Genomic DNA, 17,768 nt, shown 5'->3' with positions numbered 1-17,768 from the left:
AAAGGTGAAAGGACATCAACTTTCAACAAGAGAACCAGAGAGAAATGTCATGCTTCCCAACTCAAAAGATTTTTCCTGTAACATTTAACAAGCCACTCCATATGCAGGCATTTCATTTCCAGCTACTACATCTCAAACTCTACTTCTAAATAATTGGGAGAGAGTGGTCGAAGAAAAATTAACACGGGCGAAGCCTATGTCATAACTTCAGTTCATGTTTATCATCCCAGAGGTGATGTCAGTTAAGATCAGGGTTGGGGGGAATTCTCAAGCAACTTTTGATGACTCAAAGTGTTTTGTTTTTTAAGATACTATATTATACCCAAGCTGGGGTGTGGTTTCCTCCCTCCCCCCTCCCATTCTCTGTTACCTGCATCTGATGGCCATGTAGATAATGCCAGAAGACAGAAAAAGCGCATTCATAATCACAAGCTGTCAATTTTGTCAGGTTCTTTAAAAACGGATCATTCTGCAAGCAAGGCTGTCATAAGTCACTGATTTCCCTGTGGGAAAAGCTCATTATCTACTCACTTCAAAAGCTGACTCAGGTTCACTGTTTGCGGCAGCAAGAAAAGGATTCTGAGGGGCAATGGCAGGATCTCATGACATGAGACAATCAGACTGTTGTTGGAAGGGGCAAATAATATTCTGCGATGCCAGTTGGGTTTTCTATGCTAACCAATATCAAGCTCTGCAGTAGGAAAGCTCCAAATGGACTAATAAATTTGCCATAAAGTTCCCCGGTGCAGAGCTAGGGATGGTGGAGAATTTCTCCCCGAAACTTCAGGGGGCCGAGCGCCAACGTGTTCGGCCCCCCGAACAAGTTTCGGGGAGAAATCCTCCGCCCCCCCTGCCCCCGCCCCCCCCGGGACGGGACTTACCTTCACCGAATGTCCCTCCCGGTGGCAGGTCCGGCCGGCGGTTCAGCGGGTGTTCGAGCGAGGCGGGAGTGGCAGCCGGTCTTTCGACCGGCTGCCGCCGCCGCCATTGCAATGAAAGAAAAAAAAAAAAAGCCCCCTGATAGGCTACGTGACGATTCACGTAGCCTATCACGGCAAGATTTGCAAAGTCAGCCGTGATAGGCTACGTGAATCGTCACGTAGCCTATCACGGGTGACTTTAAAAAAAAAAAAGTGTGTACGGATAATGGCGGCCCCCATAGTGAGCCGCCATTCCCGTTCCTTATTTGGTCGCTGTAGTCTACGTCAATGTTTACATAGACTACGGCGAAAATAAGGGCAACGCTATTTGCGTTGCCCTTATTTTCGCCGTAGTCTACGTAAACATTGACGTAGACTACAGCAACTAAATAAGGAACGCGAATGGCGGCTCCCTATGGGGGCCGCCATTCGCGTACGTGTTTTTTTTTTTTTAAAGTCACCCATGATAGGCTACGTGACGATTCACGTAGCCTATCACGGCTGACTTTCCAGATCTAGCCGTGATAGGCTACGTGAATCGTCACGTAGCCTATCAGGGGACTTTTTTTTTTTTACTTTCGTGTTTGCGGCCAGGCGAGGCGGGAAGCCTCCTCCCCGGCCTGAATTTCGGCCGGGCGAGGCGGGAAGCCTCCCCCCCCTGGCCTGAATTTTGGCCGGGTGAGGCGGGAAGCCTCCCCCCCCGGCCTGAACTTCGCGGGGGGAGCAGCGAAGCGCTCCCCCCCACCGCGAAAAAGCTGCGAGAAAAGGTAAGTGACTTTCGTTCACCCCTAAGCCTATCAGGGGGCGTTTTTTTTTTTTTTTAACTTTCGTGTTCGCGGCCGGGCGAGGCAAGGCGCCTCCTCCCCGGCCTGAATTTCGGCCGGGCGAGGTGGGAAGCCTCCCCCCCGGCCTGAATTTCGGCTGGGGCGAGGCGGGAAGCCTCCCCCCCCGGCCTGAACTTCGCGGGGGGACCAGCGAAGCGCCTCCCCCCCACTGCGAACGTCCTTCGAGGGCAGGTAAGTGACTTTCGTCCACCCCTAGAGCCCATAGCCTCTCTCAGTAGGTCCGATCATCTGGTTGGTGGTGTTGTTTTGTTTTGTCTAACGAAATTAATGATCTACAAGGTTTTGTAAGAGAATGCATGCATGTTCGCCAAGTTACCAGCTCATCAAGGGTTCTTTTGAACAAAGGGGATGGATGGGGTTGTGTGTTCAAATCGCTGGTCTTGAATTTTTGTTTTTGCAAAACTCTTGACATTTGGGGTGTCCTGTTGGGGCAATGTGCATTGTTCCCAAAGAGGAAATGCATGATCAACCAAGTGGACAAAAGCGGACACAGCATAATTTTATTTCAGGTGCTAGTTTATGATTACAAATTTATAATTACTATGATTTAAATAGAAATACAATACTTATAGTGGGGAAGATGATAACAGGTGACCTGCTGAGTTCACTATCCAGGTTTCATCTGTTTATCAGAACCATCAAGCCCCCTGTTCTCCCTTAACATGGCCACCTTAATTTGGTGATGTGCTTGTCTTTCACTTGTAGACACTAGAGATTCATAGCACAATCCTATGCATCAGAAGTATGCCCTGCTATACTCAGTGGGGCTTCCTCCCAGGTAAGTCTATATAGGATTGTAGCCTTAATTGCCCAGGACAACTAGCAACTATTTCTAAGCCTGAAATATTCCACTGCTGGATTCTAAGGGTGTATCTATACTTTGAATTATATCAGAACCAGTTCAACTGCCATGTCTTCCCCAAAGAATCCTAGGAACAGTTGTTGGTGAGGGTGCGGAGGATTCCGTTAGAGATCCCTAGCCCACAGAACCTCAAACTACAATTCCCAGGGTCCCGTGGGAAGAGGAATCGGCCATTAAACCAATTTCAGACTGTGTTGTAGTTATATCCAAAGAGTCTTCAGAGAGGCTAACATAATCTAACGTTTGAGCACTACGTAGTTAAAAGTAGGAATAGGTGAGAATTTTGTTTGATTCATTTTTTTTTTAATCAGAGCATACCAAAATTACATCGAACAGAAAGAACTTCAGATTTAAAAGGTTTGAATGTGGGACAAACTGAAACTGGCACCCAGCTTAGCAAAACTGGAGCCCTGGAACTGGTGAGAATTTCATTAAGTTCCAGGGTTCTTCTGGTAATAATTTACCAACATTTGTAAACGTTTTCATGGTCAGGACAGAAAGAATTCTATATATATATATATATATATATATATTTTAAATGATTGTGGGAGAAAGATAAAGTGTCAGAAGCATCCATCTAGGCCCAGGGCTTTGAGTGCTTAGCTCTTCAAAGTCTGGGTTTGAATCCCTGTGTATTCAACCATGTTAATGCTTAATTGGGGTTGCCCACCTCCTTTTTTCTGACAGGCTCCTCAGTTTTAACAGCGATCTGGAAGGCAGGTACATCTTGGGTTGGGAATAGCTGCACCATTTAGCCAGTGCAGATCAGTGAGAATTTCATTTCAGTTTGTTTCTGATAAGAATTTACCAACATCTGCAAATTCCTCCATACATAGGACAGAACGAACTTGAGATTTTAAACATCCAAATGCATGAGAAAGCAGAACTGGCAGATTTGTTCATCCCTAGTTAAAATACTACCCTCCCCAATCAGATATACGTTTTTGGCACAAAAAGAACTAATTTCTGATAATTGACTCAATTCAAATTGAAAACATATTTAACTGATGCTTTTCACCGGAACATCCTATGAACCATCATTTCTAGTCTTGCTCTAGAAGACTGCACAGATGGCACCACAGAAGTAGCATATAATGAATAATCATGACTTGGCTCCCACCAGGTTCAGGCAGACTTTATTTAAATACCACCAATTATGAGTAAATACAACAGGCAAGCCAACTGTAAGCTCTTTATGGTCTGCGCTTACGATAGGCGAGGGACCATCTTCTCCTATATGTATCTCTCTACTGTCATAACATAAAAAGAGAAGCTTTTGATGCTTCCAGTATCTGCCAGGTTGGTGGCCACTGTGGGTGTTCTTAATAATGTCCTCCAAATTATGGAATTAGATACCAGCTGAGGTCCACCAAATTTGAGAAGGTTGCCTGTCTAAAGGCCTTACCATTAGGCAGTGATGTGGCTGCCTCAGGTTGTTGGTTTGGGGTGTCATGAAAGGCCAGGCAATTGTTATTATTAATAATAATTTATTGTAATTGTAGTAGCAGTAGAAGCAGGAGTATTTTTACTACCAAGGAAGGGGGGGGGTCTTATGGAATTTTCTGCCTCAGGTGTTAAAATAACTTGACTGGCCGTGGGTACTATGCACCTTTACTTGGCTTGGGGACACCAATTACTGCTCTGTCTCAAGCACCAAAATCTCTTAGGCCTGCCCTGTGATCTGCCAACCACTAAACCGTCTGTCAGAATCATGTGACCAAGGGCACAATCCTATGCTGACTGGGGAATGCTGGGTGTTCTAGGGCTTCTTCCTGTCTAAATATTCATAGGATTGCACCTTAACTGGTTTTATCTGGTGCTGTAATTTCTCAGCTTAGTATCACTCCCTTCTGCTGATTTTAGCGGTTGTTTTAAGATAACATTTTATCATTTTCCATCTTTCATATTGAAAGGTGGGCTGTACATTCTCTAAATAATTGTTCACTTCATTATTTCAGGTTTCTACCTTGCTTTCCCCCCCAATAGGAAGCCAAAGAGGGTACCAATAACATACCAAAACAAATGTAGTAACACAGACAACAAACCAAATAATATGAAAAACTGACAAAGAAGAATGCTGTACTAACCTATGAATAAAATTTCAACACAATTCCTACCTGCCCCCTGAACAATTTGATTAATAAACATAATACAAAATTCGTGAACATTAAATCAATAATTCCTACAGTTCAAACAATTCAATAAATAAGTAGCCAACATGAAACATCCTCACTAAACTCTGTGCCTGAACTTTCTCCTGAGCCCTAAGGGGAGAGTTTAGGGAGGATATTCAAGGCAAGATAGTGTGGTGTAACAGATGACCTAAAAAGGGATACCAGTTGTTGGTAACAACAGATCACTCATGATTAATGTATATAAACTTGAAAGTATGTACGTATTAGATAGTCTGCCAGATCTGTGAGAATGTAGCCAATTCACAAATGGAGGTGATAGTTAATTAGTGATGCAAGCATGAGTTGGCAAAATGTATTGGAACCTATGAGAGAAATACAATATTAAAAGCCCCAAGGGAGCTCATAATGATGAACCTCTCAGTGGGCAAGGATCATGCAACGCTCCATGGCTGATGGGCTTTGCAGCACATCTGTTACTGCAATGGGGTTCCTGGTAACTGAAGGGCCATCTCTGTATCTTCCTGTTCCTTTCCATGTTTTTCCTCTCTTGTTCATATCTTGCCTCTCCCTCTAAATAAAATCTGGGAAAGGAACCTACCTGATGTGATTATTGTCTTGTTCGAATCCCAAAGATCTTTTGCCCCTGGCAGAACAGGTACATACATTTCAACTATACATGAGTATCTTTAAATCCTATGACATAAATTATATTTTTATTATTCTATAGATTTCCCTGAAGAAGAACCTATATAAAGATGTATCAGAATTTTGTTTAGTTCACAAATCACTCAAAAATGCCCTGTACACAGCCCTGAATGGGAACGGGAGCGCAGGTTCTTAGAAAATGTTCACAAATTCCCAAACTTGCGTTCATAGAAGGTGCATCGAAAAATGCACAACTTTTCCTATTTGAACAAACCCCCAAACGGGTTGCAAACAAGAATGAGAGCGAGCTGAACTAAGCTTTGAAATAACATTTGAATAATTTCAGAGAGGGCAGGCATCCTTGGTTCTTCCATCCCTAGACCTACATGAGGTCCAAAACACATTGGAATAGTAACCTCTTTGGAATAAAATACTTTTGAGTCTGCTCCATTACTTTTTGCTTTTTGGTGATCTCCTTAAGGGTTCCTAGTTTACTGGATTTTGTAGGCTGGTACCACATTCTGGCTTCAATTACCCATGCCCTGGTAACCTCCTCTTTGGATTACTGCAATAGACAGCAGCACCATGACCTCTCCCCCTTCCTATACTTCCCCTCCCCTGTGATTTTTTTCTGGGGGGGGGCAGCAACTTTGGACTGCAAATGTATGGAGGAATGGAATTGTGAATTACTGTGAAATTTATTTTAAAACTTCTGTTGCTGCACACTATTGGAGGTGTGCATGCAACGCACGGAGTGAAAAAGAAGAAACTGATTGCAGTAAGATATTTTATTTATTTATTTATTTATTGCATTTATACCCCGCCTTTCTCCCTCTCGCAAGGAACTCAAGGCGGCTTACATTATCCTCCTCCTCACCGTTGTATCCTCACAACAACAACCCTGTGAGGTAGGTTGGGCTGAGAGTCTGTGACTGGCCCAAAGTCACCCAGTGAGCTTCCATGGCCAAGTGGGGACTAGAACCCAGATCTCCTGGCTCCCAGTCCGTCACTCTCACCACTACACTACACTGGCTCTCTGGCCTATTGAGGCTTGTATCATGTGCTTGCACTATGTGCACAAAGGATAGAACACATATGACTTTTCCAGTTCCTCCTAATTCTCCTGCAATTGCATTTGTGTGTGGTGCTCAGTCATGTTATAAACATGGTGGATGCTGTGATGTATTCATTAAGACATGCCCCTGGTATTTTGCAAAAATATTGGCTCAGTGCTGCCTCACACACGAAAGGGGCTCTAGTGTAGATCACAGAATCATAGAATCATAGAATAGTAGGGTTGGAAGGGGCCTACAAGGCCATCGAGTCCAACCCCCTGCTCAATGCAGGAATCCAAGTCAGAGCATCCCTGACAAATGGCTGTCCAGCCTCGTCTTGAAGGCCTCCAGTGGGGGAGAGCCCACCACCTCCCCAGGTAATTGGTTCCATTGTCGTATTGCTCTTACAGTCAGGAAGTTTTTTACAGTCAGGAAGATCCTCCCATTGTACATAACTGATCTTTAATGGTTTCCATAACTTTTGGTTTTACCTGCCAATGTGATAAAACAACAGCAGATCTCACTAAATCAGAAAGCAATTACAGTCCCACACTTTGTTTAGCTTGTATACTTTAGTGCCTAATTACTGAGGATAGTTTATGAGCTTCCCCCACAGAAAATAATTGCCACATGTCTCCTTATAAGAAACAAACTATCAGTGTTCTTTTCAAGAAATGGAGTATAAACACCAATGACAAATGGTTATACAAGCACTTCAGAAGTTAAATGGGCCTGTAGTGAGGATTTTAATAAAATGAAGAACCCAGCCTGCCATTTTTAGAAGATTGCACCTGCATTTGCTTTAACAGTAAAAAGGGGGAATTCATCACAAGTATTGTCTAGAGAGGATTTGCTTTCTAATGGGCTAGTTGAGGCTATTTAGCAATACACGAAGCAGGAGTCGCATAGAAAGGAACACTGCTGAAGCCAAAGGCGTATCAAAGTTTTCCTTTGAAACAAAAAGCAATTTATGTCTTCAAGAAGGAGAGAGACCAAAAAGGGGGTGGGGGTGGGGAACACATTGCACAAACTTTAATGAAAGTTAGTCTGCACAGTTCAGAAAGTGTGTTTTTGAGAAAGTGGCCAAAGATCCTTATTCCAGGACAAGCTTCACCTTTGTTACAATCATGTCTCTCTTCAATAACTTCCATGGTACTGAAAGAAAGGTCAGTAACCAATTGAACTGCAGTTTTGCCCCTGCGACTCGGGTAAGATTGAGACTCTTTCTCATAGTTCCTAGAAGTTCCTTTCTCATAGTTCCTGTAGTTCCTAGAAAGGAGCTATGGAAGAATTGCTGTATCCTCTTTTAGTGTTATTTCCTGGACACTGATGGATTTCTGCTTGCTTTCTGCTTGTTGACACTGATGCCAAGATCATGTTAAGTACTGCTACGTTTTTGAATATTGCTATTAAGAACAGGTTTCCAATGGTGGCAAACTAAGCTGTACTGTACTCACACTCTGAACATGGCTCTGTTTTTTCTGTTTTTTCTGTTTTTTGTATTATGGTCAGTTGACTAATACATCCCCCCCCCTTCCTGTACAATAAAACTGTACCATCTATGCCCTCTACCTCTAAATCCTCCAACTGGGGAGGGTTCTGCTGCCCTCACTGTCTTGTCACCTGAACTGATTGAACAAAGGAGAGATTTAAAAAGGGGGGGTGATGGAGGGAGGGAGCGGGGAGGGGGAAGGAAGATAGCTGAGAACATCGGATGCTTTTGGCTCTATACGGATTCAGTCTCCGTCAGCTTCTCCTCGGCGGCAGACTGAATGTCAGAGACAAGATAATGTGAAAGGCAGGAGAGGAGTAAGGGCATGAAAAGGAACCTCCCCCACCCCAAAGTTGACTAAGGGCACAATACTATGCATGTTTAGACAGAAAAAAGTCATACAACTCCCAGCATTCCCCAGCTAGTTATGCTGGCTGGGGAATGCTGGGACTTGTAGGACTTTTTCTGTCTAAACATGCATAGGATTGTGCCCTAATAAATCTAAGAACATAAGAGCCTTGCTGGATCAGACCAAGGGTCCATCTAGTCCAGCATTCTGTTCACACAGTGGCCAACCAGCTGTTGACCAGGAACCCACAAGCAGGGCATGAGCACAACAGCACCCTCCCACCAATATTCCCCAGCAACTGGTGTACATAGGTTCCCTGCTTCTGGTACTGGAGGTAGCACATAGCAATCAAGGCTAATAGCTATTGATAGCCTTTTCTGAAGTACAATTGACTCTACCTTACAAGCAACCAGTGTGTTCAAATAAGTGCCAGATGCAGGTTTACAGAATGGCTTGATTTCTTATTTTCAACAGGAGGGTCGCCACTGATTCTATTTGCCAGCCTGTCTCTGTGCTATGAGGTCTTTTGCACTTGTCTTCCCCTTTCACCATTGATGACTGAATCAATCTGCAGCTTGGCCCAACACTGGAAACACCTTCTACACCCCCCCTTTTAAAATCTGTTTGATATCTAAAGTGATGGTGAGTTCTGTGCAATTCTAAAGCCCACGTTTGCTGTCCTTGTCTAGATTATAGCCTTTGTCTAAATTCATGATCCAAAGGGATAGTGATTCATATATCAACAGCAGAAATGAAAACGAAGAGCTGGTATTCCACAACATATTATTTAATGCAGAACATTTCTCTGAACCACTGAAAAAAAATCCCAATTTATTTACTAAAATAAACCCAACTATACAGCACCTGGAATATCTTCACAGCACAAACTGCCAAGAAGTATATCTCATTGAATCCAATGGGGCTTTCTGCCAGGTAAATGGATATAGGATTACAGCCTCAGTCTCACTATGGCAGCTTTCCCTAGGCTGATACCCTTCAGATGGGTTGGACTACAACTCCCATAATTGTCAGCCAGCATGGCCAGTGGTCAGGAATGTTAGGAGCTGTAGTCAAACACACCTGGAGGGTTCTCTATGTTGTCAGATGCAGTGAATTAAGCAATAACACTTTTTAAAAATGAAAGGGAAAGTGGCTTGCACCAATGTGGTACAGATGAGATAATTTTCCAGGGTGATTAGATACAAAGTGAGTACAAGGCTTCTGTACATTTAACAGAAGGAATCCAACCTTTCCCCCCATAGACTGCAGCTGACCAGATTCCATCTTCTGCACAGCTATCAAAGAAATCAGAGTTTTGTTCTGCATTTTCATTTGGCCACCCAGAGATTTTTAGAAGGTGATGGGCAAACTGATCACCAGTCAGGTATAATACATTCACACATACATAGATTCTGAATTTTATTCTCACATTTGTAGAGGTGTACAGCATTATGCATGGTGTGGAGAATGTAGATAGGGAGACATTTTTCTGTGTGACTTCTTCACACAGTGCATTGTTAAACTATGGAATTTGCTACCACCAGACATAGTGATGGCCACCAATTTGGATGGCTTTAAAAGGGGCTAGACAAATTCCTGGAGGAGAAGGCTATCAATGGCTACTAGTCCTGATGGCTCTATGCTACCTCCAACATCAGAGGCAGTATGCCTATGTACACCAGGTTCCTGGGGAACATGGGTGGGAGGGTGCTGTTGCACTCATGTCCTGCTTGTATGTTTCCCATGGGCAGCTGGTTGGCCACTGTGTGAACAGAATGCTGGACTAGATGGACCCTTGGTCTGATCCAGCAGGGCTCTTCTTATGTTCTTATGGTTTAAAGCAGGGGTGGGCAACATGTGGCCTTCCAGATGTTTTAGCTTACAAATCCCATCATTCTCACCATTGACTATGCTAGCTAAGACTGATGGGAGTTATAGGCCAAAACATCTTGAGGGCCTCAAGTTAAATTTGAAGGTACTCATTATGCAATGATACTATGAATCCTAAAGGTTTACGGCTTGTTTCAGGAAAATGTCAGGGCAACTACTTGTGCGGAGCAAGTCTTAGGCATGGAGAAGATACCTGATTAGGTACTCTACAATTCTCTACATGTCTATTCAGAAGCAAAACCCATTGAACTGAATGGGTGGGCACAGGATTGCAGCATTAATGAGTTTTGCCATTCCTAATTGCAACACATTCAATATGAGCCAAAGGTTTGGTGTCTATTAATATAGATCAAAGCAATATTAATGCTTCATAGCTAAGTCTTTGATATATTCTTCTTAAAGAACAACAAGAAGAAGATATTCACACCAAACATATAATGACTGATGACCATGGCCAACATTTCTCCTTCAACATCAGAAATAAATCTCAAGAAGAATGATCCCTCAGAGGGTTTTCATTCTATTTCAACAGACAAGGTTAATTATAAATAAAAACACACCTGAGTGTCCCAACAAGCTCCAGAATTTTCGGTTGAAGAGAAAATCAACACTTTTATTTATTTGAAACATTTATATCTGGTTTTTCTACCTCTTAAGATGCTGAAACTGGACAGATACGAAAATAAATGATTAAAAAACACACAGATATGAGCAGTAGATAAACTCAACTTCAGAGAAAGAATAATAATAACAATTCAGCAACAAGTCAGGGCATAGAGATGCTGGAATGATAATTAAAAATCAGCTGGCATAGAAACCTGATCAGGGAAAGGGCTAGATCGCTCTCCCAGGGCAGGGAATTCCACAACATGGGGGCCTCAATGAAGAAGGTTCTTCTGCTCTCCATGTTCCTGCCAACTGCACCACAGATGTTGGGAGGACTCATCCAAGGTGACCTAAGTGGGCAGTCAGGATCATACAGGAGGAGACCATTCTTTAAGAATTGTGGTCCCAAGCTATTTCAAAGCAATAAATGGAATTTTGAATTGAGCCCAGAAATGGGCTGGCAGCTAATGAAGTTGATACCGTAAAGGAGCGACATCCACCAAGAAACCAGCTCTGTCCAGACATTTAGCAGTTGCATATGGACACATTGACTCTGTAATGAGAACTCACCCGCTTGGTGTAATCCATGGCCTTCAGAATGGAGAGGTTGAGTGTCTCCAGTGAAGCCAAAACGTCTTCGTAATCTCCCATGTGGTCAGCAAAATAATCTGGACACCGAGGATATTGCAGGATACAGGGGAAAGGGAGGATGGAGGGAAAGACAAAGGAGATTGTTTCAAACTCTTGTTTGCTTCAGAGCTTGCTATGAAAGAATGCCTGACATATCTCTGTACAATTTGATCTATTGCTACTACATAGTGTACTAGTGGCTGACTAGGAAAAACCCCACCCTCTGCATGCAAGCTTAGTAGCGAAACACTGGTAGTGAAGACGCTGCATTCCAGCTGATGAGGTGAAAACAGTTAGAATCACAGAGATGGAGGGAGCTTTGCAGGCCATCTAGTCTGACCCCCTGCAGGGAATGCGGTGCTGGAACATCCCCAGCAGAGGCTGCCCTGCCTCTAGTTGAAGACCTGCTTGAAGAAACGCACTTACTAGTATGTAACTCCTTTGCGGAGGGAACTGCACTGGCTGCCTATTTGTTACCAGGCCAGGTTTAAGGTATTAGTACTAGTGTACAAAGCCCTAAACAACTTGGGACCAGGATACCTGGGAGAATGCCTCCATCTTTACCAACCTGCCCGGTCACTGAGGTCATCAGAGGGCATGTTCTTGGTGGTTCCACATGGACCCATGGCCTGCCTGGAGTTGACCCGGAGAACAGCCTTCAGTGTGGCGGCCCCCTTTTTATGGAACTCCCTACGTCTGGAGGTCAGGCAGGTATGAACACTGTGCTGTTTCCACCACGTTCTGAAAACATCTTTATTTCAGGAAGCTATCCTTGACTGACCAGCCACGGTTTTATTGGAATTCTGTTTCTTTTTTTTAAATAGTTTTAAACATGGAGTTTTATTCTTTTTTCTTATCTTGTATCTTTTATTGTTCACTGCTCTGGAATTCTGTCTAGATGTGGAGCGGTATATAGATGTTGTAAATTATAAAGAAAATAAATAAGTATTTGCCTAAAAATGAGATGTGTTGGCAGCACACGTCCAATCTCATGGGGAAGATGATTCCACATAGTGGGTGCCACTGCACTAGAGGCCCTGCTCCAAACCACTGTGGAGAGGACCTTAGAAGTATGTCACATCACCAGGACATTCAGTCAGACATTTCCCTGAACATGCAGAGGTCAGGAGGGTGGTGCAAGAACACTGGGGGGTGGGGATGGGGTTTAGAGCCAGCAGGTGTGGTCCCAATCCCCTTAAACATGTAGAGAGTACCTGTGAGTAAGCCTTGAATTGACTAGTTTTTTCAAAGCCGGAGCTCAGTTCTATCAATGTATTCATTTCTGTTTATGAATGCTTTTTACCCCCACCACTTCCTATATTCAAGGTTGCTGACACCATAGAAAATCATAGGTAAAATCCAGCATAAGTCCTACTTAGAGTAGATCCATTAAATTGAATGGGACTTATGTTAGTCATACTCAAGTCCCATTCATTTCCATGGGTATATTCTAAGTAGGGCTTGTCTTGGATATTACCTTTACAGCCCTACAGTATGAGAGCCAGTGTGGTGTAGTGGCTAGAGTGTCGGACTGCAAGCCAGGACATCTGGGTTCTAGTCCCCACTCGGCCATGGAAGCTCACTGGGTGACTTTGGGCCAATCACTGACTCTCAGTCTGACCTACCTCACAGGGTGGTTGTTGGGAGGGTAAAATGGAGAGGAGGAGGAGGATAATGTACGCCACCTTGGGTTCCTTAAGGAGGAAAAAAGGCAGGATATAAATGCAACAATATATACATACATACATGGCTTTGGCTCAGGACATCTTTTAAGTGGCTTGGGTGGGGGGGATCATATTTGAAATTGGAATATAAAAATACAGAAAGAAAGCATCTTCCCCAAATGTGGGAGAAGCATTGCAGTCAGGAAATGAGGTGTTTTTGTGGAGTGTGTGTGTGTGTGTGTGAGAGAGAGAGAGAGAGAGAGCGCCACTAGCAAAGGTGCAACTCATTCCTACCAGTAGGACACCACTATAATTTGAACACCTCTTTCAGAGGGTGTCAACTCTCTAACAAAATTCTGGTTGTTCTGAACCTGCACTTGTAGATCTGTATCTAAGTCGCTTTTACTTCTTTCTTAAAAAGAAAAAAAATGCTGAAATTGGTCATGCCATAGTCCCTATTTAAAAAGCAGCAGCAGCTCATATTGAATTGACATTTCTTACAGAACTCTCCTATAAATAACCTCAAGAGACAGACCATTAATTAGCCTCCCTTGGCTTAATTAAAATGCCATATCTCTCTCTGAGCAGCATGCAGGATGAAGGGAGTGATAGTAGCAACCACGGGAACAGCCGCAGAACGCCATTCTTCTGCCGTGATCTACGGTGGCTTGCTCCTTAATTTCCTGCAGCTGCAGATATTTCCCCACTATACCAAGGAGCACACAAAATAAACCACTTTACAGAGGAATGGATAAAGTAAATCCTTTTCCAGAGAGGATCAAGCAAAACCTATTGAACAGTCCATAAATCCTGAGAAGAAAAACAAGCTTGCCGTTTCGACAAGGGTCAGTCTGAAAAGCCGTAGGTTTGAAATGGGATTAAATTGTAATTTTGATTAAAAGGCTTTGCAAACACAAGGGAGATACTTTTGCTCTGGCCAGCTGGAGATTTGCAGCACCTGTAAATAAGAATTGAGGATGAGCTGATCTGATGGGGGTACTAATGCAGTATCAAAAAGACATGTGGGCTGCTTGCTGGCCACGATAAGACTTGTTCACACATGTGTGTATGTCACAGAAGCATTGGCAGCTGAATGTGTGAACAGACTCATTGGGTGAAAATTTGGGGTGATATTCAGGAGGATATGAAAGATTCCGATATATCAGGGGCAGGCAACAGAGGCCCTGTAGGATACATGCAGCCGTTTGATCCTAGTCAAAGCATAGCAAAGCAAAGCAAAGCATAGTCAATGGCTGACCAGCCTCCAGGGTGGGAGAGCACACTACCTCCCTAGGGAATTGGTTCCATTGTCATAGTGCTTTAACAGTCAGGAGGTTTTTCCTGATGTTCAACCAGAATCTGGCTTGCTGTCACTTCAGCTCATTATTCTATGTCCTGCACTCTGGGATGATTGAGAAGAGATCCTGGCCTTCCTCTCTGTGACAATCTGTCAAGTACTTGAAGAGCACTATCCTATCTCCCCTCAGTCTTCTCTTCTCCAGGCTCAATATGGCCAGTTCTTTCAGTCTCTCGTCATAGGGCTTTGTTTCCAGTCCCCTGATCACCTTCGTTGCCCTCCTCTGAACCCTCTCCAGTTTGTCTGCATCCTTCTTAAAGTGTGGTGCCCAGAACTGGACACAGTACTCCAGATGAGACCTAACCAGTGCTGAGTAGAGGGGAACTAGTACTTCCCGGAATTTGTAAGCTATGCTTCTATTAATGCAGCCCAAAATGGCATTTGCCTTTTTTGCAGCCACATCACATTTGTTGGCTCATATTCAGCTGGTGATCTACAATAATTCCAAGACCCTTCTCACTTGTAGTGTTGTTGATCCAAGTATCCCCCATCATGTAAATGTGCATTTGGTTTCTTTTTCCTAGGTGCAGAACTTGGCATTTATCCCTATTAAATGTCATTCTGTTGTTTTCTGCCAAGCGCTCCAGTCTATCCAGATCACTTTGAATTTTGTTTCTGTCTTCCAGGGTATTAGCTATCCCACCCAATTTTGTGTCATCTCTCATCTGCAAATTTGATCAGCATTCCCTGCACCTCCTCATCCAGGTCATTAAGAAAAATGTTGAAGAGCACTGGGCCCAGGACTGAGCCCTGCAGTAGTGAAGTTCTCTGGGGAAGTATACCAATTAAAAACAAAAAATGCAAAGTAGCGGTAAGACAACCATAAAACAAATCAGATAAAAACCAGACAAAGCCTGCAGCAATACATAATAAAACCTGCAGCAGGGATAAAACTGTTTGAAGACCTACAACAGTTCCTAAAAAGGCTGGGGAAATAAAAAAGTTCTTCACCTGGTGCTGAAAAGAGCATGATGTAGTTGCCAGGCAAGCCTTCTGCAGATGGGGCACCACCAGTGAAAAGGCCCTCTCTCTTATAGCCACTTGCCTCACCTCATTTGGTGGTGGTACCTGGAGAACGGCCCCAGATGATGACCTTAGAGTCTGGGTGGGTATACGGGAGGAGAAGCTCCTTCAGCTAAACCTGGCCCTAAGTTATTTAGGGCTTTAAAGGTTCAACACAGCACTTTGAATTGGGCCCAGTAACCACGTGGCAACCAGCGCAGATGGCAAAGTACTGCCATAATATGATCATATTGAGCAGTCTCCATTCATACTCTGGCCACCTTGTTTTGGACTAACAGCAGCCCCACATATAACACATTGCAGTAATCTGAATAAGGGGCTAACAGAGTGTGAATCATTGTCATAAGGCTATCTCTGTCCAGGGAGGGTAACAACTGGTACATTGGCCTAAGCTGATAAAGGCAGTCTCAGCCACCAAGGTCACCTCTGAGCCCCCTGTCTGATGGATGGAACCAGGGAGAGCGCAAACCCCTCCAGAACAGGGTAAACACCACTCAGACAGACAGGCAACCCACCCACAACTAGTATCTCCATTTTGATTCTGGATTGAATCTCTGTTCATTGGCCCTCATCCAACCCAAGCACTGGTTCAGAACATCAACAGGAGGACAGCATGGTAGATGGTATCATAAGCCACTGAGAGGTCCAAGAGAACCAACAGGGTCACACTCCCCCTGTCCCTTTCATGACATGGGTCACCCCACAGGGTAACCAAGGCAGTTTCTGGTCTAAAACTGGGCCTGAAATCAGATTGACATAGATGCAGAAAATTAATTTCATCCAAGATTGCCTGGAATTGATCAGCCATTACTCATTTGAACACCTTGCCCATGAAGGGGATAATGGCAACTGATCTGTAGTTGCTTTCTCAGTCAAATTTAAGGTATTGCAGTCATTCAAATCTATGTCAGATCACCTAATTATACTCTAAGGCTGCTTAGATAACCTTCCTTTGTCAGGCAGATTGCATCTTAATGGGCCAGGATAGGTAGGAGATGTTTCTCAATAGATGCTAATGATTAAGAGATAGTTGGAGATCTCTCTTGAGAGGTAACCATCAGAGCTTCGAGGTGACCTCCCGTCAGTGGGGTGGGGCTGTGTACACTGTGTGCATGTTTGTGAAGTAACAGAGAGAGAGGCAGAGTAAGTGAGCTGTGAGCTGAAGACTGGAAGCGCATTGGAATGCAAAGTGGCTCTCTGGAGATCTCATGCAAAGTCCATGCCTGGTGGGTGGCCTACTTTACAGAGTGCACGTAGGGTGGCCGTGTGGCCTACTTTACAGAGCTCAGTAGTGTTAAGTAAATATCAAGTTAGCTTGGGATTCATTGATGGCAGCCAAAATATTAATAGACATAATGAGGCACTCGCTGTTAAAAGATTGTTATTGAAGGTATGGAAAATAGTGAACGTGGTAGAATTAACAGAATATGTACAAAGAAGAGATGGGAAGGAGAAACGATTTCCTCCCACAATAATGGAAAAACACACACCCTTTTTAGACTTTTTTGAGTCAGAAATACCATTTGGATGTTGGTAAATATAAGCCCAATTATGGAATGGGGAGATTTAAAGATTAGATGTATGGTAAAAATAGGACCAGGGGTGCAAATCTGTGTCCTCTTCCCTCCTTGTCTTTGGTGATGTGTAAGTGGCCACTCTGGGCTGCTACCTCCACTACCACACTTGTCAACAAATAAAGCAAATGTTACCAAAAGCAACAAAGAAAATAAACCCCCATTGGTTTCCAGTGCTCTGTCCTCTCAACGGAAGCCCAGTGCTGCCCTGAGAATGTTTCACTGCAGGGAGCAGCAGGGAGTGCGTAATGATACCCATGGAAAAAGTCAGCACTGGGATTGCCCAAGAGTTAATCACATTTATTTTATCTTTAGTTTTAAGTATTTTCAGGAGCTGCTGTCCAGAGGGATACTGATAAGTGGATTTTAAACTTGAGTGGACTACCTGGTTGTTCTGACTCATCCTCAGGGAGTTGTATGTGGAATTGCCATCAAGTGTAGGTAAACACACCACTGTTTACCAGATGTTCCTGTTGCGGCTTTGGGCCAAGATTCTATTTTTAGCATAACCAACTGAAGAGAAAATACACTGGTGCTACCTCTCCCCCACTTGATCCAAGTTCTGATGTCCTAGTTAACTGACTTGCCTGGCAAAATTAAGAGTTCTTTCCTCATTTTCTTCCTTCCTTGTTGTAACCATCTGGGAAGCTTCATGTAACCTGCTTGTTACGGTGACTTCCTCTTCCCCCTTACCTGTGGGTATGAGGAGGAGAGGCTTCAA

The 17,768-nt window shown here is 43.7% G+C and overlaps 1 protein-coding gene across 1 annotated transcript in view; it reads right to left on the bottom strand.

The window, feature by feature from the left end:
• The window catches only part of NECAB2 (N-terminal EF-hand calcium binding protein 2), a 307,800-nt gene that overhangs the window by 126,638 nt on the left and 163,394 nt on the right, over positions 1-17,768 (bottom strand). Inside the window, exon 5 of the mRNA XM_084812033.1 lies at positions 11,370-11,467. Coding sequence (XP_084668159.1) covers positions 11,370-11,467 — 98 coding nt within the window. The remainder of the gene's footprint in view (positions 1-11,369; positions 11,468-17,768) is intronic.

The sequence above is a fragment of the Heloderma suspectum genome, chromosome 8 (genome assembly GCF_057233095.1).
Source record: "Heloderma suspectum isolate Gila_16-S chromosome 8, 16-S_ref, whole genome shotgun sequence".
NCBI classification, from domain to species: Eukaryota; Metazoa; Chordata; class Lepidosauria; order Squamata; family Helodermatidae; genus Heloderma; species Heloderma suspectum.
This window is presented reverse-complemented; position numbering and strand designations above follow the sequence as displayed.